At 36.3% G+C, this 23191-nt stretch overlaps 1 protein-coding gene across 1 annotated transcript in view; it reads left to right on the top strand.

The window, feature by feature from the left end:
• Positions 1 to 16352, top strand: part of LOC124165120 (centromere-associated protein E-like) — a 39496-nt gene extending 23144 nt beyond the window's left edge. Inside the window, exons 11-16 of the mRNA XM_046542422.1 lie at positions 1011 to 6534; positions 10751 to 10918; positions 11967 to 12186; positions 13933 to 14006; positions 14839 to 14985; positions 15705 to 16352. Coding sequence (XP_046398378.1) covers positions 1011 to 6534; positions 10751 to 10918; positions 11967 to 12186; positions 13933 to 14006; positions 14839 to 14985; positions 15705 to 15875 — 6304 coding nt within the window. The 3' untranslated portion in view covers positions 15876 to 16352. The remainder of the gene's footprint in view (positions 1 to 1010; positions 6535 to 10750; positions 10919 to 11966; positions 12187 to 13932; positions 14007 to 14838; positions 14986 to 15704) is intronic.
• The last annotated feature ends 6839 nt before the right edge of the window (positions 16353 to 23191 follow it).

Below are 23191 nucleotides of genomic sequence, written 5' to 3'. Positions count from 1 at the left end.
GCGACATATATCTGACATCATTTAAGTTTTTTAAAGCTCTAGAAGCATTTCTGATTTCTTCCATCCACAATTTAGTCCAACAATGAACACACTCGTTCGAATTTTTTGAAACGCAGGTTTTGATACCAATATAATTTTCAGTTGCAATAATCCTCATATTAGCGTCTGAAGATGATTTTTGGAAAATCAGGTCCTCAGCGTAATGGAAATTACTCGGCAAGATAGATATTGACTATTAGCCAGGTATGTCCTTCAACACTACGCGTTTCTCTACGTTTGATAAGCGATTACTATATGCAGTATTAATGCCGTGGGATGCCCACTCGTGGCAGTAAATTTTGCGCGCCCTCCGGAGCGAAAAACTCTGCGCTACCTTCCATGTTCACCTCTGGGGTACCGACATGACGGCGCGATGCTTACAAGAAAAGCAAACAGGAGCATTTTAAAAATACGTCACTAAGGGAGAAACTCCCCTGCCTGCCGCTTGTTTTTGACCTAGGATTACAGATGACTGACTCACACTGAAAACCAAGGCCACTCAGTTCCCCTTAGACTTGCGACTCCTGAAGGGGAGGGGGGAAGATAAGAAGTTTGTGTAAGAGGCGCACCCTCATTTTCGGCTGCAATTTCTGGGAAAAAAGGTGCGCCTCTTACACGCGCTTATACGGTATTTATTTTACATTATAGCTGTTCATTATGGTTGAATTTGATCATTTCATGCTTAACTATGTGAAAGTTCTTATTGATTCCACGAAAGAAAACTTGTTTTTGAATTTGCCGAATTTTTAAATGGCACCACTAGTTTCATACATGAGGATGATACCTTTTTATTGAATCAAGTGTTATCATTGAAGAAATTCTGTGCCCTCAAGTTAAGTTTTCCGTTCGTGTAATGAACTCAATCTCTTATTTTTGTGTACAAGTATATATTTATGCAGAAATAAATTGGTATTTATGTATTTTGCTTTCATTTAAACCTAACTTTATCCTTATTGTTTTTCCCATTTTAGGAGAGGAAGTCAAGGTCGTGGGAAAAAGAGGAAAAGTACAATGGGAGAGAGAGAAAGTTTTGAATTTTCTTTCTCCAAAGGAGAATCCCTGGAGGAAGAAATATCAAAGTTTGAATTTCTTGAATCTAGTCTGGAGAAGAAAACCCAGGAATTGGAAGACATGGCTTTGAAGGAGAAGGAACTACTGTTCCGAATGGGGGAAAGTGAAAGAAGTGCACTCAATGACAAGAGAGTGCTAATGAGTGTAATTGAAGACATGCTAGAGGTTGAACAGGAAAAAAATAAATCTGAAATGGACTCACTTTTCAAGGCTAAATATTATGAAGAAGTAGCAAACAATATGGAAAAGAAATTGGAAGAAAAAGATGCCATCATTCAATTGTTAACTTCACAGAACTATGAATTGAATGCTGCCCTGCATTCGGAAAAACTACGAGCTGATGAATCAGATACTCAGCTTAAAGCAGCATTAGAAAGAGTCAACACTATTTCTATGGACCTTTCAGCATTTACCAAATTATCAAACTTCACACAAGAGGCAGTAAGCGCTGGACCCACTGTAGAATCAGAAAATGTAACTAGCTCCAAAAATGCTCTGCAAAAGCTCACAGAAGTTGTTGCTGGTATGAAGTCATTTTTCGTTGGAGAAATACGAGAAATAATAAAGGAGGCTGAAGGCTTATCAAACTTATCGATGAAAATGGAAGAGGAAATTTCTACTATGAAAATGCAATTTGAGAATATTTTGAGGGAATCGGATAAGCTCAAGGCTGAGAGAATTGAATTTCAATCCCACCTTAATAAAGAAAGAGAAACTGTAATTTGCCTTCAAGATCAACTTCAGTCATCTGACGAGAGCAGAATTGCCATGTCTCACCAGGTTAATGGGTTGCTTGAACAATTGAAAAAGACTGAGGGTGATTTATTGGGACTAATGGAAAAGAATAAAAGAGCGGAATCCGAAATCGTGGAACATGCCAAACATTTCCAGGAGTTAGAAGAAGAAATAGAAGCAAGCGAGGTAGTGATAGCTAATTTGGCAGAATTTGATGAGGAAAATTTGGTGGAGCTGAAAGAACTAACCCATCAGAATGACAGATTGAAAGAACAGCTCTTTGGTGCTAATGAGAAGGTGGCATTATTGTTATCGGAGATTCAGGTCATGAAAGAGGACTCTGTCCCTCGTGAACTCTTGGACAGCATGGAGTCGGAAGTCCAGAGATTGACTTCAGGGTGTGAGATCTTAGAGAACCAGTTGAGTGAGATGAAGGGAGTGTGTGTAGAACTGGAGAAAAAGAACGCCCAACTATCTGAGGAGAAGGCCATTGTGATAAAAGAAAGAGAAAAGGTCATTACTGAGTGTGAAGAAGTAAGATCTGCCAACTCTAGGGGTTTCAATGAGCTCACGTTGGTCCAGGAAGCTTTGAATGAAGCAAAGTGTGAATTGAGCAAATTAACTGAAGAAAACAAACGCCGGGCATTGAGCGAAGCCAATGAGAAGAGTTTGGGTGAGGAGGAGAGTTTGAAGTTGATCAGTGATATATCACAATTGACAGCCTTAAATGAGCAGCTCACGCAGAAATTGAATGAGACCAGTGAGAAACTCAGTAATGAAGAAAAGTCCTTTGTAGCGAGAGAATGTGTGCTGAAATCCAAAATGGAAGAAATGGAAGTTCATCTTGGTGAAAAAAGTGCTGAAGTTGATCTTCTGAGTTCTAAAATTTCTGAGCTCGATCTCCTTCTGAACTCAAAAGATGAACAAATGAATGAACTTGAATCTAAAGTAATGGAGCTCAATGAGAAATTGATTTTACACATCAATGAGGTGAATGTGGGTAAAAACAGAATTTCAGAATTAGAAGCTGACCTCGTAGCAGCACAAAGTAAGTTGACTTATGAAACTGCTCATATAAGGGAAGAATCTGAGGAATTGATGAAAGAAAGACTTCAAGAAATGTCGTTGGCCTTACAGCACTCTGAAGAAAAGCTGAAACTGAGTTCAGAAGAAGCTACTGCAGAGAGAGAAAAACACAATGAAGTCACTACTGGTCTTGAGAAGCAACTGGAGGATCTTAGTGCAGAGTTTGAAGTAATATCCAACCAAAAAGATGAGACAATACAATCCTTGAAACATGAACTTCAGGTTGAGGTGGAGAAGTACATCTTGAAGTGTCAGGAGTTAGAATCAATGGTGGCAATCAAGTCTGACATTGAAGCAAAATTGGAAGATATTTATACCGAAAAAGAGAAACTTTGCTCAGAGCTTCAGATGGCAAATGAAAAGATGATGCTGTTGAAAAAGGATGCTGAAGAATTTGAAGCTGAAAAGAGTCATTATGAGCAGCGCTGTGGAGATTTACAGAAGCAATTACAAGATGCCAGCCATGAGTTTGAGATGACACTGAAAGAAAATGATGAGAAGGTGGATTCTTTGCGACATGAACTTCAGGTTGAGATGGAGAAATTCATCCAGAAGAGTGAAGAGGCTGATTTACTCCGATCGATGAAGGATAGTGGAGAGGCTCAGTTGAAAGAGATTTTGGTTGAAAAAGACAAATTATTAGCCAAGTTGGAATCTGCTGAGAAGAGTAATGAGAGTATCAAAAGTGAAATGGCTGCAGAGTTAGAAATGGAAAAGAACAGGCATGAGCAGAGGATAGCAGCTTTGGAGAAACAGTTAGAGGATGCCCACAATGACTTTAAAGTGCATCTGAAAGAAAAAGATGAAAAAGTTAGTTCTCTACAGCATGAGCTTCAGATTGAAACAGAGAAATTCAACCAAAAGAAGGAAGAGGCAGATTCTCTTGTATTGATGACTGATGGGCTGAAAGACAAACTTCAAGAAATGTCGTTAGCCGTACAGCACTCTGAAGAAAAGCTGAAATTGATTTCTGAAGAATGTGAAGTCTTAGGGAAGCAGTTAAGTGATATGAAAGGAGTGTGCGTGGAACTGGAGAGAAAGAACACCCAGCTTATTCAGGAGATGAACATTTTGACAGAAGAGAGAGATAAGATCATAACTGAGAGTGAAGAAGTGAGATCTGCCAACTCAAGGGGTTTCAATGAGCTAATGTTGGTCCAGGAGGCTTTGAAAGAAGCTAAATGTGAACTGAACAATTTAGCTGAAGAAAACAAAGGTCTGGTATTGAGCTTAACCACGGAGAAGAATAATAATGATATAATGCAGAGCAACATGGAAAAAATAGTGCAAGAAAAAGAATCACTTCTGAAACAGTTGGAGGAAATACGACAGGTCTCTTGTGAGGAAAGTAATCGACTTGAAGTCATTAGCTCCTTGCAAAAGGAGCTTGAGGAAGTGAAGTTCTCACTCTCTGTTTGTGCAGATAGTGAAAAGGAATTAGATAGCTTGCTTTCCTCAGAAAAGGAGAAAATAATAATATTAAATAATAAACTGTCAATGACATCAGCGGAAAAGGAAGAATTAACTCTAAAAGTCCAACAATTACAGCATTCAGTAGAGGAACTGGATAATAATCTGAGATTAAGTGAAGAGAAGAGTTTGAAGTTGGTCAATGATATATCACAATTGACAGCCTTAAATGAGCAGCTCACGCAGGAATTGAATGAGACCAGTGAAAAATTCAGTAATGAAGAAAAGTCCTTTGTAGCGAGAGAATGTGCACTGAAATCCAAAATGGAGGAAATAGAAGGTCATCTTGGTGAAAAAAGTGCTGAAGTTGATCTTCTGAATTCTAAAAATACTGAGCTCAATCTCCTTCTGAACTCAAAAGATGAACAAATGAATGAACTTGAATCTAAAGTAATGGAGCTCAATGAGAAATTGATTTTACACATCAATGAGGTGAATGTGGGTAAAAACAGAATTTCAGAATTAGAAGCTGACCTCGTAGCAGCACAAAGTAAGTTGACTTATGAAACTGCTCATATAAGGGAAGAATCTGAGGAATTGATGAAAGAAAGACTTCAAGAAATGTCGTTGGCCTTACAGCACTCTGAAGAAAAGCTGAAACTGAGTTCAGAAGAAGCTACTGCAGAGAGAGAAAAACACAATGAAGTCACTACTGGTCTTGAGAAGCAACTGGAGGATCTTGGTGCAGAGTTTGAAGTAATATCCAACCAAAAAGATGAGACAATACAATCCTTGAAACATGAACTTCAGGTTGAGGTGGAGAAGTACATCTTGAAGTGCCAGGAGTTAGAATCAATGTTGGCAATCAAGTCTGACATAGAAGCAAAATTGGAAGATATTTCTACCGAAAAAGAGAAACTGTGCTCAGAACTTCAGATGACAAATGAAAAGATGATGCTGTTGAAAAAAGATGCTGAAGAATTTGAAACTGAAAGGAGTCATTATGAGCAGCGCTGTGGAGATTTACAGAAGCAATTACAAGATGCCAGCCATGAGTTTGAGATAACACTGAAAGAAAAAGATGAGAAGATGGATTCTTTGCGACATGAACTTCAGGTTGAGATGGAGAAGTATATCTTGAAGTGTCAGGAGCTGGAATCAATGTTGGCAATCAAGTCTGACATTGAAGCAAAATTGGAAGATATTTATACCGAAAAAGAGAAACTTTGCTCAGAGCTTCAGATGACAAATGAAAAGATGATGCTGTTGAAAAAGGATGCTGAAGAATTTGAAGCTGAAAAGAGTCATTATGAGCAGCGCTATGGAGACTTACAGAAGCAATTACAAAATGCCTGCAATGAGTTTGAGATAACACTGAAAGAAAATGATGAGAAGGTGGATTCTTTGCGACATGAACTTCAGGTTGAGATGGAGAAGTACATCCAGAAGAGTGAAGAGGCTGATTTACTCCGATCGATGAAGGATAGTGGAGAGGCTCAGTTGAAAGAGATTTTGGTTGAAAAAGACAAATTATTAGCCAAGTTGGAATCTGCTGAGAAGAGTAATAAGAGTATCAAAAGTGAAATGGCTGCAGAGTTAGAAATGGAAAAGAACAGGCATGAGCAGAGGATAGCAGCTTTGGAGAAACAGTTAGAGGATGCCCACAATGACTTTAAAGTGCATCTGAAAGAAAAGGATGAAAAAGTTAGTTCTCTACAGCATGAGCTTCAGATTGAAACAGAGAAATTCAATCAAAAGAAGGAAGAGGCAAATTCTCTCATGTTGATGAAGGATGGATTGAAAGACAAACTTCAGGAAATTACAAATTCGAGAGAACAGCTTAGTGTTTTATTGAATATAGAGAAAGAAGGACGTCTGGCTGCTCAGGCCGCAAGAGATAAGACTTTGGAGGTTATTGATTCACAGCAGAAGGTCATGGCTGTGTTAGAAACGTCAATATCAGATTTGCAGGAAAAACTTAAATCAGAGAATGAGAATTGCACTCACCTAAAAATCAAATGCAGCGATCTTGAGCAGAAGCTAGCAGATAAAGAATCTTCTGCAAATGCTGAGTTATCCTGCTTGTTGCAACAGAAGAAAATGTTGGAGGACGAAGTGAAGGGTTTAAGAGATGTTCAGCTACAGCAGCCAAGTGATGATATGCTGAATGACCTGAAGGAAAAAGATCGTTTGGTAAGAAATTTATAACTTTATAAGTTTTAAAGACACTGTATTGCATTAGATTTTATTAACCTTTCATGGGGCATAATGGATCTGACAGGCACAGCACAAGTTTTTTTTAATTCCTTCATGCCACTAGACAGCATAGACCCTTGGCAATTGTAGTAGCTTTTTGTTTTGGCACTCTCTCTGCAACCTTTCACTTCCAAATTTATGCCGACAGATCAGTGGCGGATTGTTCTGCATAATTGAGAAAAATAATGGCACAATAAAGCAAAACAAAAGCATTATTAGATAAATAACATAGCAAACTAAAAAACAATGATTTGTAGAATTCACATGCTAAAATATATTACATATATTGCATATAATTATACTTAATAGCCTGAAGATCACATTAAATTGAACCTTGCTGGATCGGTCTGGGGCCAAATGATGGCATATAAAGGGGTCTATGTGTAGCACGAAAGGCATCATCTAAGTGTTCGAATATATTAATTATAATGCTTTAAACTTTAAAGATGTACCACTGAGCCATGCCAAGAGTTAATATTTTTTTTCATGCCTGTGCCTTTAAGGCACATTGCACCTGAACTCAGCAATTCCAATATTGCACCTGATGAAAAGTTAAAATGAGTGATTTCCATTTTTTCATGTTTGCTTTGTTGTTTGTCATCTTGTCCAGGTCAAATTTTGCTACTCAATTTTAACCCACTTTCCGATTAGCTGTGAAGCTTAAGTTTTCAGGATAACTCGGAACCAAATGACAATGCAATATCCTAAGGCTTTTATTGTGATTGGAACTACATATCGATTTTTATTTAGAATGTAAAGTTAAATATGAGGATTAGTTTAATTAATAGCCTCCAAAATCTGATGGCTGCTATCATTAAAAGTAAGGAAAATAATGCAAAATCATAACAACTAGTTTGTTTGCATCAAAATTTATTGAACAATTGTGTCAAGAAAAAAATTGTTTTTTTAGAAATAATATTTTTATGTCGTCATTTCCTACCGGTTCCTGGTATCAGTTCTCAGTTTCTGTTTTCGATTCTGTAGGCTGTAGTTCATAAAATTAGGCAATGATCATTGTTTGTCTACTTTTTAAATTGTTGATTGTGAGTTTGAAAAGTAAAGAGACCTGTATTTTCTGTTTCTCAATCTGTAAATACTTCTTGAGCTATTTGCATAAAAAAATCAATGGATGTATGTACGTATGTTGAAAACGTCATGAGCTGTGGCCGAGCAATTCATCACTTCTCCACTTGACATTGCACATTGGTCACATGTGGTTTGTTGTTTCCCTCATGAGAGTGATTTCTTCCCTTACTGAAAAGTTCACAATGAATACGTAGGTGAACTAGAACACTAATAACATCACCAAGTCATGAAAAGTGGCTGCCACTCCTTTTTTTTTAACTTATGGGAGAGTGGCTGAAGATGATCTATTTTTCATCGTAACTTGTCTTAATTTACCATCTTCACATTTCTTGTAATAAATTGTGGTTTTGGGTCTGAGTGAATGTTTATGCGTTTAAGTCTATTATTATGTATTATATTCAATCTATCATTTTGTTTCTTCAATAGATGGAACCAAAAAATGATATATCCAGACACAATCAAGCGTATCATTTTATGTAGTGGCTTAAGCTCTTTTATTTATCCCAGCTTCTTTATGTTTATTTTTTATTTGCCTTTTCAAAGACTTATGCCGAAGTGGGGTGGCATGATTTTGACCAAAGCGCAAGCTCAATAAATTTCTCGTGTAAATAGTTACTGAAGTGTATTTGCCTAGTGCATGAATTTAGGTGCATAAAAATAAATAAAATACCAATATTTGCCTGCTGTGGCTCTTGGTAATGCCAGGGGGTCCACCAAACTTGGAATACTCGAGTAATTTTGATCATCTGGAAAAATTCACGAAGGACTCAGTGAATTTGGCAAGTTTCCTGGGAGGATCAGCTATTTTTTCATTCAATGTCCTTCACAAATGAGTCCATTGCATTGAACTCCTACTACTCACTCGAGCATAGACAAGGCTCCCACTCAACTTTGAAAACCATGAATAAGCCGTGAATTTTGTCATATACCCTTAAAAATCTGTCAAATTTGATTGTAGAACTACGATTGACAGATCAAAAGAAAAATTGATGTGTCGATCAATTTCTAGGTCAGTCACATGCAGACACTGTCCACACATTTATCTGCACATATATCTTCAAAGTGCAATATTGACCTGTGTGCCACGACGACACATTGACCTTAAGCCTGTGCCAAAACCAGAAGACCGGTAACCTAAGCATTTATTAACCCTGGCAAAAATTCAGACGCTTCTTAACATCCCTGCCAACCTGCTCCCTCCATTTTCCCCACTCACAACCGTTCACTGGCCTTGAATTTTGCTAACAATGGGTGAAATTATGTTAAATACTTTCATTGCTGCATTTGCATTAAGGGCATCTGTCGCGTTTGTTAAATTTTTGGCTAACTTGCGGGCAGTGCTTGTCAATATTTCTGCCTAAAATGACTTAACGACAGACAGTGAATTTAAAGACATTAAGACCGCTAAAATCTAGAAAAAACTGTGAATTTTATAATTTAGTTAGAGTAGGAACCCGAGAGAAAAATTATAGTGGTAATTTTTATAGTTTATATTTAAAAATTTTTCGTAAATTTTAATTCCTTTAATGGATGCTTTCTTCCAATAACGTGCAAAATAAATCTTAATAAATAATAAGATTCCCCTGGAAATCTCTGAATTTTTAAATGCTACACCGTGGATCCTGTGTAATTTAAATTACAGTTGATTAATTTATAATTCAGTACCAGTAATACTTTCTTCCGTGTTTGACACCCATGTAGTATTATTAAGATTTTATAAATATCATTTCACCAGGCTTTTGTCTGAAGAATCATTTTCAACGTGTCAAAAGTTATCTTTTTGTATTTTGTGCAAATTAAAATGTTACCCATTCATTTTTGGCTTCCATTGCAATTCTGGCCCTAAGCTCAAGAACTGGTGAAGTCAACTACAAAACTGACCCATCCCTAGCAATAATTTTTGGAATCAATTTTTTTGGGTGACACATAAGCCCAAAATCAAATTGATATTGTTACTCTTCGTAGGAGTACTGATATGAGATGTTAGTGAATCCTCTTCCTTTAATAATTTTACCATCTGATATTTAGCTAACTAATAATTTTTTTATGCATTGCACTTCCATGTATTCCTTTTTTTTAGCTCTTTCCATCCATTATTGTAACACAAGTGACTTAGTGATTTATTTCTTTCATTCCAATGTTGTTTGATAAATCTTACTTTTTGATTGAGAAATGAGGTGTCAGACTTGAAATTGCTATTCATTCAAAGAATTTGGTGTCTATTAAAGTTACGGCGAAAAATTACACATTACCCATTCAGCAATTCTCACAAAGTTGCCACCTACTACATGAGTTGGTGATATCATTCTGTTCATTGAATCATTCTGGGCGAATCTTTAGTTGATGGAAATACATAATTTCTCTAGAATGTAGACAACAACAAACCACATGAGACTTGTGCACGAGGCCAAGGAGTCATTAAGGATCAGCAGCCACCCTCATGGCATGAGTTTATGATGTCATCATCTTTTTTTCAAAAGGGCTAAGGCGGTGATTTTTCATCGCAAATATTTGAGACGCAGGAATCAGGTTAAAAAATGGAAAATTATGAGGAGAAATCTTTTTTTTCCCAATTGAATCACTATTGACAGTAAAGAAAATTTGTGGATGATCCCTATCCTGAAGGGCATGAACCAATAAAAGTTATGAATGAATGATAAAATCAATCACCACTAAATTTTATTCATATTTCTCTTAGTATAATAAAAATCTAAAACATAAAGTAATATAATAATATAATCTCTAAAATGTGCATTAGTTGTGAGGTATGCACATCAATCAATGAAAGGAAACTTTAAAGTCCAAAATAATTGTCTCACCCATTGATTTCTCACATTGTGCCCCTCTTCATCACTCTTGTAATTCAGATTTGTTAAACATGTGCAACAGTTTTTATTTTAGTTTATCTATGGACATGGATTGAAATCATAAAATTGCATTTCTTGAGAAATAGTTCTATATCCTAGGAATTATATATCTGAGCTGATAAGAGAAGTGTATTGCAAAAGAATAATTTTAAAGGCTAAATATTAGCTCTTACTTGAAATATTTTTTTTGTAATCTTCAGTTAAAAGTTTTCGAACAGAAGATGGAGGAAGCTTTAAAAGATCGAGCAGTATTAGAAACAGAAGTTGCAAGAAGTAAGGCAGAATGCAGAACTCTGGAAACTCATTTGAGTCAAATTCAAGGACAGCTGCAAAATCTGCACGATGCAATAAATGCTAAGCAAGAAGAGGTAAGTTTACAAGATTTTCATCCATTTGCTTGGATGTATTTCTTTTCCTGTAAACTTTCAGATTTGAAATTGATAAATTACTTTGAACACTGCTTATTGTTTTTGGGATTTTTACTGTTTGTCTAAGCACAGAGTTACCTATGGACATTCCGTGGATTAAAAATGGCTCTTCAGTGTTCTATTTAGTCATGTGCTCATACACAATATAGTAGGCATAGTTACCATTAACGCATGGAATTGTGCACTGGAAGTGCACAAGTACAAATTTATGTCATCATTTTTTGCTCAACATATTTAGAGCTTATAGGAACACAGTGGCAGAGTAACGACTTACCACGAAGGGTTCAGTCAGACTCGAATGTGCTTATAACTTTCCTGGTCATGTAGTAATATATCGAAAACTGTTACTGACAATTACCAAAACTGTGACTTAAGTTTGTAGGTTATAGGAATTTTGTGTAAGGTACTTGTAAAACTGAAAATAAGTTAAATTTTTTGATTCCTCAATTTTTGTATCCCAGCAATAATTTTATTTAGTCATTTTGACAGAAAAATCAAATATTTTTTCCTCCTCTGAAATGTAGATTGTTTTTGTCGCTTATTTCCTCGACTAGAGGTCTCCTTTAATATTTTACAAAGAAAAAAAATATTTTACTCTGTATGCTCTCATTGTTCCAAAAAAATGTGACTTTATATAACACAGAGAAGTAAAGTCTTGCAGTGAAAAAAAAGTAAGAATGTAATTATTTTCAATGTCATATCCTACCATATGTTGCAAAATAAAGCTTAAAGCAAAATAGTCCTGAAGTGTACATCTCTACATTGCTATTTTCCTCCTGCATGGATTTCATGCATTTCCTCTCCCGTATTTTGATTTTCATTTATAAAGACTCACACGCTTTTGTAATTCACTAATTGGGTGATAATGTATTTCCTTCTTTTCTTTATTTTAATTGCTTCATCATTTGTGCTGGGCATAGTGCAGTATGAAACTCTTGTTTTTGCAATTCCCAGTTGCCTTTTTAATGTATTATCTTCTTTCTTACAGATGAATGAACTTCAAGAAAGGTACAATGAAAGAGACGATTATGCCAAAAGAATGGACAAATGGGCAGTCAAAATGGAGAAGAGAGTAACTACTGCGGATGATTATAGAATAGAAATTCAGCAAAAAGCTAAAGCAATGGAGACTGAACTTAAACTCAAAATAAATCAATTGAAGGCTGAGAAGGAGAGGTTGGAGCATCAAAAGATGAACCCAGAACCTGGTAGGTGTTCTTAAGTAAACCACAGACATTACTCATGCCAAAAATATTTACATCAACTTGTTCACTGGAAAGCCACATCTGCGTTTCTTGGCTCAGACTATTTAGGGACCCATTCATGTCCAGGTATAACTTTTGTCCCTTTCAGAGGTATGGTGATGCATTCAGGAGCTTCTCACTAATGGTTGGAGAGGTGATGGAAGTTTTTTTTTTTGTTTTCTCTACTACTCATTTCCTTAAACTGTAAAATATGGGAAAAATCATAATTTGTTTTAGTTAGAGGTGGAGTTCATGTGAAATGCATTGGTGGATCACACCACAGGGAAAGTTTTAAAATTATTTTCTATAGAATTTGATGCTTAAGTGTCTTAGTACATGACTAAACTATCATACTGTCCACAATTTTGCTTTTATTTTGACTGGTTTGTAAGCCTCATTGGCATCATTGTAACAAATCATGTTGTATATATAATTAATTCAGTGGCCAATTATGTATCTGTATAGTTAGTAAAGTAGGAGTGGGGAGTTATAATGTAGAGTCGGAGGTCATTAATTCGAAGTTGAAATTATCAGTTGAGGTCAGTTTGAGGAAGGAATATGAAAAAGGAGATGGGTTTCACGGTTGGTGATTGACGTGTTAAAATATAGAAGTAAAGAGGAATGCATGTTGGTCTCTTCAATGAGAAGGATGAAGGACATTCAAAATCAATTTAAATCTAATGTTCTGTCTTATTCTTCTTTCTTTGTAATATCACCACCGTAATAATGTGTCCATTCACTGACCGTTCTGTACTGAGCACACTTGATTTAAAATGGCACTTGTGGGATTGTTCAATTAGATGTTGGGCTGAAAAGGATTTGGTGTTATTACATATTTATAAAGCACTTCTCATGTTCGCTCTTCCTCATTTTAACACTAGAATGACCAGGGTAAATGGCATACCCATTACGACCTCCAGCAATCAATTGACCAATCATTCTTTTCTTGCACTCTTTCGTACATTTTCCCCTCATATTTTTTTACGAATGTAATAGTGTTCTGATTATGTGTAACAGTTAACCCTAGTACATACATGGGTCACTTTGTTTTTCAAACTCTCTCTTTATGGACAATGAAAAAAATGGTCAACGAGTCCATTTGCAGAAGTGAAACTAACTTATGCCTTACCATCAGAATATTATACTAAATACTATTGCATATTGGTTTTTAAGAAATTTATATTAAAATTATATGTAATGCTAAAATGGTGAATAGTATGAAATTACCACTTTTAATTTGATAAAATTAAGTGTAAATCAAATGACCTTGTACTTTCCTTCTTGGTAAGACCACACTCCATCCATCCTCCTAGTGTTAAAGTTCTCCTAAACTGATTCCCTACTCTACTAGCTTCATTTTCTATGTTCCTTCCCATCCAAAGCTGCTCCAAATTGATTGCTGTCGTTCCTAGTTGTTCTTGGTTCGTAATATGGTATATAATTGATAAAGCTTTATCTTGAAAATTTTTAATAGGCTGTAAAAGTGCTAAGTGAAAATCATTTTAAAAGCCAAAAAAATTTCTAGTTTTGGAAATAGGTGCATATATCATCTAGTTTTGACAAAGGTTTTAGCTTTTAGGTTTGGGAATGCTTTCTTTCTAAGAGTGGTACAAAACGTTTGATTTTTTAAAGCCGTTAGTGTTTTAATGCTCTGTATTTTTCGTAATGTGATTTTCATATTAATTATGCATTTTCAAAAATTATTTTTAGTCAAATGCAACTGCCAGCAAAAAGAGAGAGAATTGAGACAAGAAAGGGAAGAGAAGGAGGCATTAAAGCAAAAGGTAAGCTATAATCTATATATGCTTTCTATAAGCTATAATATATGCTTTCAGTTTATCATGACGTTGAACATAGTCTGTATAAACTTTTTGTAAAAGGTGTGTACAGGCCCGGGGAGTGCGGTATTGTTTGCAGTGGTTGTTTCGACATTTCCTGACATCATAATATACACACAATAAATAACTCCTCCAAGCCCTCATAACTCATGTCCAATTCAACTCTTATGCAACCATACAGACGCAACCAATTACAATACCTGCTTTATGTTCTTTTTTGTCATAGTCCATAAATCAGTGTAATAAATCACTTGCCTGTATTGGCATGTTGCCAAGTCAAAATTCCTTGAAACGTAGGCTTTCGCAGTGAGAAAAATAAGTTTCAGAAAAGGGTACTACAGTACCTGATGATGATTGTGAAGCAATGGAAACTCATGTTGTAAGATGTTAAAATAAAACTTATTGGGATGTACAATATCTTTGTTTATCATTTGATATTTTGTTTCATTATATCTCTCCACAAAAAGTTGACTTTATTGGTGGATTTTAAATTATTAAAGGATTGTTTTTAGAAATGTGTAACAGGTATTAATGTAACTAAGTTATCAACAGTGCTTGTATTCAACTGAATGAGATTTCATCATCTGAGTGATACTATCAAGGTATTAATGAGAATGTTGAATTCATTTGATATTTATACTGTATTACTTAATATTGAATTTTTTAGACATTTAAGAAGTTGTTTCTATGCTAGTACCCACTTTGATATCTAACGATGAGAGATTACCTAGGCAGATATTCAAAAGGAATTAATATGCTTGAATCTTCTGGTATCCAGGTGGAGGAATACAATAGGATCATCACTTGTGGAGGTAGATTTGAGTCTACACACAGTAAGAAACCAGTTATGAATGACATGTCAGTTCAAACAGCCAGTTCTATTGAAGTGGTTGACATTGATCCAAGTGGTTGTGGAGTTGTTCAGGTAAGTTGCTTTATTGAAAATTAAGAAAATGAAAGGTTCCTTTATTCATAAAAAAAATTGACATGACTGTTTCAAGTACAGCCTTACCTGCTAATCATTTTACCTTTGATTCTTTTGTAAAAAAGTGGTTTTTTCCTGAAACAGAGTCAATAAATGGAAACCTCAGTTTTCTGTTCCAGGAAAATCATTTATTCAGAATCCCTTAGAATAATAATTATTAACTCTCATTCCAATGGTATTTATTTACGTATTAAAACTCCAATTAATATTATTTAATCAAAACCCTTCCTTTACACACAAAAACTCTTATGTAATATACAAACCAACATGAAAATCTAGGAATGTGACTGTTGTTATGGTCAGGGCATAGTATATTAACACTTTGTAAAAAATTCCTGAAGGAAATGAAATCCCAGCCAAAATGATGCAACACCTTAGTTTGGTGCCAGGTGGAAATTCTGCCTAATAATGATAACCTAATTCTCAATATCATATTGAAGCTCCATTTGTGTTAATTTGTTTTTTTTTTCACAGAATTGAAACAGTAAACCTTTTTTTATGGTTTTGAATGTTTCAAGTGTTTGTATGGTTGGAGAAAGTGAATTTAAATATTAATTTAATTCTGATGCCTATATTTTATAAACATTTCATACAATTGGATATATGTACTGATAAATTTTATGTTCCCAAGTTAAAGTAATTTTTATTCCTTTCATCAGGTTTGCAAAGTGGATGTCCTTAACCAGATGGTTAACAAACTAAAAAAAGAAAAAGAAGACCTAAAACAAATTTGTAGGAGAAGGCATAATCAGAGAGAAGAACTTAAATTCCAAGTTGAAGAATTGAAAATAAAATTAAAGACTTTGGAATCACAGGCTTCCAAGAACTAAAGTATTAAAAATTCATATTAACATTTTGGTATCCACTTGTGCAATGCAGCTGTGATGTATCCTAAAAATTCTCCTTTTTATCATAGTTTTTTGAGTATTTCTTTAAAATGTGAATTTCTTCTTAAAGAACATCTGTCTCTTTTTTTACTTGAGTTTTACAGTGACGGGAATGCCATTGCACTGATTTTTTGGGCATATTTTTTTGCTGTTTTAAAAGAGTGACTTTAGAGTTACATACTTTTAAATATACACTTTTTTATATTTTTGTTTTGTATTATGATCCTTATTCATTGTATTATATTTTATTTTTTCCATTGATAACTTACTAGACCACTTCATCTGTTTCCAATTTGTATAAAGATTATTTTCATTGTATATTTCATTAAGTTTATATGTCAGTCTTCCTTCTGTATTCAGTATCATTATTTTCTTGCTCTCCTCTATTTTGGTAAATTAATAAATGCTTTTCTTAAATAATTTATTTTGTTAACTAACTGTACCCGGTGTCTTAAAATTTATAAGAAAAAATTAAGAAATCTCTGACAAAAGTTTGGCACACCACATTTAGAAGCTACATATAAGGTTCAAAGTAGTAGTAGGCTATGGTCGGATCAGATACCTCAGATCCAAATATCCACGAATATTGCCCTTCATCGGGTCCAAAGTTGCAGAAGGCATCAGATCTGGATCCAAAATTTTAAATAATACCTTCAGAGAATACAACAGTTCAATAAGGGTTTGGAATTGGAAAGAGTTCCAATTCTCTCTTCGAATGCAATGTCGCATGCGATTTTTGTCCTACCCATGAACCGTTTTGTTTGAAAGCTCTCGCAGAGGTTAAGTAGCAGAATTTCAGCTATGGAAAATAAAAAAGGGAAAATACGACTGGCAGATAGTGTGACTCTTCCCAAGAGATTGAACAATCATCGGGGGAATCTCAGCATCGTAGGATAATAACCACGTCAAAAGTGAATTCATCGCAGATTTCAGAAAACCACCCTCAGCTGTCCATCAGCCCGTGCCTCTGTTGTTTTTTTTTTTCAAAATCACACACTATAAATCGTTGTCTTCTAAGGAAAATATCAAATTGCACGAGAACAAATGAAGCTTGTTTCATTCATACCCTGTCTCACCAACTGACCTTTTTTGGCCTACCTGCTTCAGTTCTCTGTTTCTAGATGACAAATGTTAGGTGAGTGATTTTCTGGGCCCGAAGATGTCTCAATCTTTGACAATTAGATGACATTCATGAGATTTGAATGAGAAATAGACCAAACCCGACACATTCCTGGCGAAATTTATGTTTATTTTTCAGTTCTTATTTATTGCCTCTAAGTTTTCTATTTACAATTAGACTATACTTTCTAATATGCAGCATTGTTCAAACAGCCCAGTTTTCAAAGAAACAAGTGCAGCATTAACCCCTCAAACAAGTAGAGACTGATTGGGAACACAAACTGCATATATCACGTAGCTCGCCTGGCTTCGCTTTGAAGGCAACGACGTCACTGAAGCAAGATCTGACTTGTTCGTCCTTGAATCCCTCATTTGTGACTCGTTGCTTGAAATACGGAGGGAGCGTGCTCCTTCCCCCCCACCTCTCCTTTACGCGCTTCTGCTGCCCACCCCTTCCTTATGCTGAGCGGTCGATCACCTTGTCGCACGTGATGTTAATGCTGTTTTAAATACTGTTAATTGTGTTGCTGATTGTGCAGTTCAATTTAATTTAATGATATACTGATAGAAATGTCTTTCATTGTGTAGAAACATTTCTATTGAAATAAGGAAAACCAATGTATGCCATGTGCGTGCACTGTGGCGTGAAATTATCGCGAGGAAGTGCTAAATCCACCTCACCGTAACTGAAGCATTTTCAGGTGACATAAGTCTGTATGCAATGAGAAAGTGACAAAATTTGGGCGAAACGTGCTTGAGGAAAATTTGAATTCAGACGATGGCAGTGGGGTAGCCAGGAATTTTGTTAGGGGGGGTCCAAAATCAGTGGGGAAAATTTTTAAACAACACGGTTCAAAGTAGAGGGTTTAAAACTAATATAAACACCCTTCACACTCAAAAAAAAAACTTCATTTTTCAAATAAATCCATTGTAAATTCATGATTTTTCAATATTTTGTTTCCCTTTATAAAGGAAAGTAATTGCGTTTTCATATTTCGGGGGGTCTGTACTCCCGATACACCACTGGTCAGTGGTTTATCCACAGAATTTTCTTATTTTCATTTCTAAACCCAAGCGTAACAGTTTAGGTCCTGAGCATGTAAAGATGTTTTTAAAAAACAACTTGCATTCCTTTGATTGTATATACCTAGAATAAACTTGAATAAATATGTACCTCGTTTAATAGCAGGAATTAAAAATGCATTTGGATCCGAAAATATCCGATCCGAAAGATCCGGCTCAGAAAATCTGGATCCGTCCATCCCTAGTTCAAAGCTGATTGGGTGTATTGGTCACAATAGTGGTTCGAAAAAGTTATGGTAGGGTATTTCTCTAAGGCTATTATAATGGCAGCTAACATTTTATTCTGATGTCTTTTTATGTTTAACATCACGAAGGCTACATGAAAGAGCATAGGTGCATACTAGGCCAAGAACCTGTTAAGTTTCTAATCTAAGATAGGTATGTGAAAAATATCAATGTTTGAATTTAGTCATTGGTAGTCAATTTATCAGAGAAATTGTTTTTTCAAAAGCATGCATAATTGGGTTTTTGAAGTGCAAGGTAACCAGCATATCAGGTGCAAGAATAAGATTATAGAAGATCTGTGATTGGCATCTGGTGATTACCTAATTCGGAAGGAGGGTATCTCCTCCTCCCTCCATGGGTTTAGTACCTCACTTATACTTCATTTAAAAAAGCAGAGAGCTCCCTTCATATGTGTACTTGAAAACTAGCAAATGTTGGTGTTAGACCTCCTATCCCTTTATACTTTTTAATAAGAAGATTATATAAGAGATATGTAAAGTCTGACTTCTCTGTATGTATATAGGTAGTTATTTGGAAAGGTCTGATCTCTTTCACAATTTGTGAAAAGAGCATTACCCCCATAACCTTTCCTAAAAAACTGAATTTCCGAAAAATCATATCAACCATGGCACAACAAAATGGTTTGCAGTAGTGTTACCGACCATATGACCCATACTAAATTCTAAAATACAGCAGCCGGTGACCTTTATTCGTTTGCAGGCAATGTTCATGTTGGCATTCCACGCACAATATGAAGCAAGAAACAATTTTTTTCTGCATATTTATGTAAGTAATAAATTTTAATGCGATAAATCCAATCAATGCCATTATCTATGCAAGGACCCTCATCATATGACGTGTCAAAATTATCAGAAACACATTATTGTGCTAGCCTCACAGCATGCAGGCTGATTAATATTTTACCCCTTTTTGGTAGTTTTGGTCCCCTGACAACTGTCAGTATTGTTTAAGTGGTTTAACATCTCTTCTATCAATACAGTTTGCGATACCAGTGGAGCTTCATATTATCCACTTGAGTTTTTGAATTTATTGGATTCACTAGGCATGCCATTGCACCGTTTGCAACAAGGTTGGATCTCCAGTTAAATATGCTTCATAATTTGAACCCTCCACTGCTGTGCGATGACACAGTACATATTAGTCATTAAAAAATTAATGACTAATAAATGTTATCAAACATTTTGAATGGAAAGATCTAAGGAGAACATGTATTGCTACTTCGAATCCCTATTATTCCGGTACATGTGCCAATTGAATTCAGAAGGGTTCATTTTCCGAATAGATTGGCATTTGCAATGACAGTCAATAAGTCTCAAGGCCAAATGATGTCTGTTTGCAGTTGGATATTGGTGCACTGTGCTCTTCACACGGACTATTGTACGTGGCATACTCTTGTGTGGGTAAACCATCCAGTTCATTAGTGTTGGCTTAAGATGGACTTACTAAAAATGGTACACTCCAATGCACTAAGAAACTGATGTTTATTTTTTTTAATTGTCATTATTTGTTTAAGAGATTTACTTTGAAATTTAATGATTAAGATAGTAATGCTACAATGCATTTAAAATGAATGCTAGGTACTTCGTTATTTTTACAAGTTGTCATCGTTCACAGTATACCTTTCCTCTCTGAGTCATATACCACATCCCCACACACTTACACTAAGTCAGTTATTTTTTATTTGAATGTTAAAATATTCACTAGAATTAACTTATATGGCAAAACAATGTTTGCCGGGTCAGCTAGTAATATATAGGGTAGAATGCCCTCCCTCTAGTAGTTTGCACTTTGAGATATGCATATATTATCAGAAAGGTAAATGCAAAGAAAAGTACTTAATTTATGTTTATGTTTGTAAGTACTTTATTACTGCAGCAAATACACCACAAATAACATAAAATAACCATTAAAAATCTCATAGATTAGTTACAGAAAAACAACATTGCAGATAGGCTTCTCATTAAAATATTGCCTTGGATTTGAGACAGGAACATGTTACCCGTCCACCTCCAGATATTTTAACTAGGCCCATAGGCCAATCAGTCTCTTCATCCTAGCGTTTGTCCTGCGCTATTGCAGGGTCCGCTGTTCTGCTAAGTCTTCTCCACTTGGCTCAATCCAGGGCATCTACTGGCGTGGCATTGATGGTTTTCATGTCTGCCTTAATTCCGTTGAGCCAGCGCATCTTAGGTCGTCCTCGTGGTCGGCGTCCTTCAGGGCTCAGCCGCATTGCTGTTCTCGTCGCTACACACCACATGCCCATACCACCGCAGTCGAGCCTCCTGCATCTTGTCCGTTATTGGTGCAACTCACATTCTTTTCCGGATGTCTTCATTCATGACGTGATCAAGGTGGGAGAAGCGTAGGATCCATCGCAGCATCCTCATTTCCATGACATGCATGGCCTGATCTTGTTTTGCTGTGGCTGGCCAACTGTTCCATATAGGGCCACTGGGCGGACTACGGTCTTGTATACGTTGGCCTTGAATCGGTCGGGCATTCGACGGTCGCACAATATGCCAGTCACTTGGTGCCATTTCAGCCATGTTGCATTAATTCGAGCTCGTGTTTGGCGGTTGTGCTTACATCGTTGCTGATGACAGAGCCCAAATATTTGAACTTCTCGACCTTCTCAAGGTCCCCGCCATCGATGCTGATCGTGCCCTCAGTTTGAGGTCCACACTCCATGTACTCAGTCTTCTTGGTGTTTAATCACAACCCATAGTTGTCGAGTCGTACCTTCCATAGTTAAATTCGCTGCTGCAATTCGGGTCTGGTGGTGCTGGCAAGGAAGACATCATCGACGAACAATAGCGACCAACGATGTCATTCTTGGAGACAGGGCGTGTGTCCATGCACAGGATGAAGAGGAGTGGAGAGAGAACCGATCCTTGCTGGATGCCAACAGTGATTGGGAAAGGCGGTGATATTCCTGATGGGCAACGGACGGAGCTGGTGATGTTGGTGTAGAGAATCTTCACCCATGACACATAGACTTCAGGGACGTCGTGAGATCTGAGGGCATGCCAAATAAGGGTGTGAGGCACGCGATCGAAGGCCTTCTCCAGATCAAGGAAAGACATATGCACTGGCTTGTTCTTCTCTTGGTGCCTCTCCAAGAGCAGCCTAGCTGCGTGAATTGGATCTGTTGTGCCACTTCCCTTTACAAATCCACACCGGTTGGGTGTGATGTGAATGATGCTCTGAGCCTAGCATCAATCACTCTTTCCATATCCCATTAACATCACATTAACCCTACCTAAAACTAGCCCGAAATTAAATTAATTAATTTTACATTTATGATAGCCTACCTAATCTTCCTCATATTTCAATATCACAGTACTCACAGTAAACTTACCTGAAATTGATGAAATCATTAAATAATGTCGGAGCCTTTTATCTTTAAATAAATATATCTTCCTCTATCTTTAACATATTTTAATTATATCAATAGAAGCAACCAACTCTCATTTTAATTACTCACCAACAAACTTGTATCAATGGCAACCGTAACCATACTTATGTTTACAAATGTTTGGTTTACCCTGTGGCCTTCCTGAGCCGATTCAAGCTATGTGGCCTTAGTTGCTCATGTGTTTGGCAAGTGAAACTACGGCTAATAACTGTAGTTTATCAGCTCAAAAGAGGCAGAGGTTGATAGACTTGCCACTCCTAAAGCCATACTGATTTTCAAGAAGTTATACAATCCTGTAATCCCTTTTGGATCAATTTTTCAAACAGTTTTGAGAAAACAAATGAAATTGATATGGGTCTGTATTCTTTTATCTCAAAAATGCTACTATATTATTGCGAAATGTTTCATCGTCACTGGTCAATAATGCTAAGATTGGTTTGATGCAGCTCTCTACTCAATTCTCCTATCAGCTAATCTTTTCACACCTACTTATTTCATCTCTTCCACATCCTTCTTTACCTGTTCCGTATATTTTCTTTGAGGTCTTCCTTTTCCGTTCTTGCGATCCACTTGTGACTCCACGATTGTCTCCATCAGGCCTTCGTGTCTCAAGATGTGGCCTATAAGGTTCCATCTTTGTATTAAAGTTTTCATGAGGCTTCTCTCCTCTCCTACTCTTCTTAGATATTCCTCATTACTAACTCGGTCGATCCATTTGATCCTCATCATTCCTCTGTAACACCACATTTCGAAGGCCTTTATTGCTTTCTCCATTGCTGTCATTGTCCTTGCCTCACTTCTGTATAAGAGGATACTCCAAATGTAAGTTCTCATAAATTGTTTCATTACTTCCATATTTAAGTTTCCAGCAGTAAGCAGGTCTCAGGTCTTTTGGTGGAATGATCTCTTCACTTGTGCTATTTTGCTGATAATTTCTTTATTGCTTCTCCCATCGCTTAGTTATCCTGCTTCCCAAATAACAGAATTCATACACCTTTTCCAGTTTTTGCTTCCCTATTTTTATGGTAATCTTGACTTCTTCTCCTCTGCTGCATTCTAAATATGTTGCGGAATGTTTGCAGGATGAATTTTGAATTTAATTTCCCCCTCTGTTTCCATGTCTATGCATTGGTTGCTTTATGTGTAAACTTTCTGAGTTCTGTTCAATCATATACGTAATATCTACACAATATATGGTATACGTGTATGCATTTTTGTATGAAGATTTTCACAGCATTCTTTTATCAAGGTTGGTGGTTGCTTTTGGGAAATGCTGCGTAGGTAACATTACCTGCTCAACGTTTCACTCATCAGTGGGATACATCCGCGGTCCCTGAACAACACCCCCCCAGCCCTGGGAATAAAATAATGTTTAATGCTACACGGGTACCGGTGA

Source organism: Ischnura elegans, chromosome 9, assembly GCF_921293095.1.
Source record: "Ischnura elegans chromosome 9, ioIscEleg1.1, whole genome shotgun sequence".
NCBI classification, from domain to species: Eukaryota; Metazoa; Arthropoda; class Insecta; order Odonata; family Coenagrionidae; genus Ischnura; species Ischnura elegans.
Note: the sequence above shows the minus strand (reverse complement) of the source record. Positions and strands in the feature narration are given on the sequence as shown.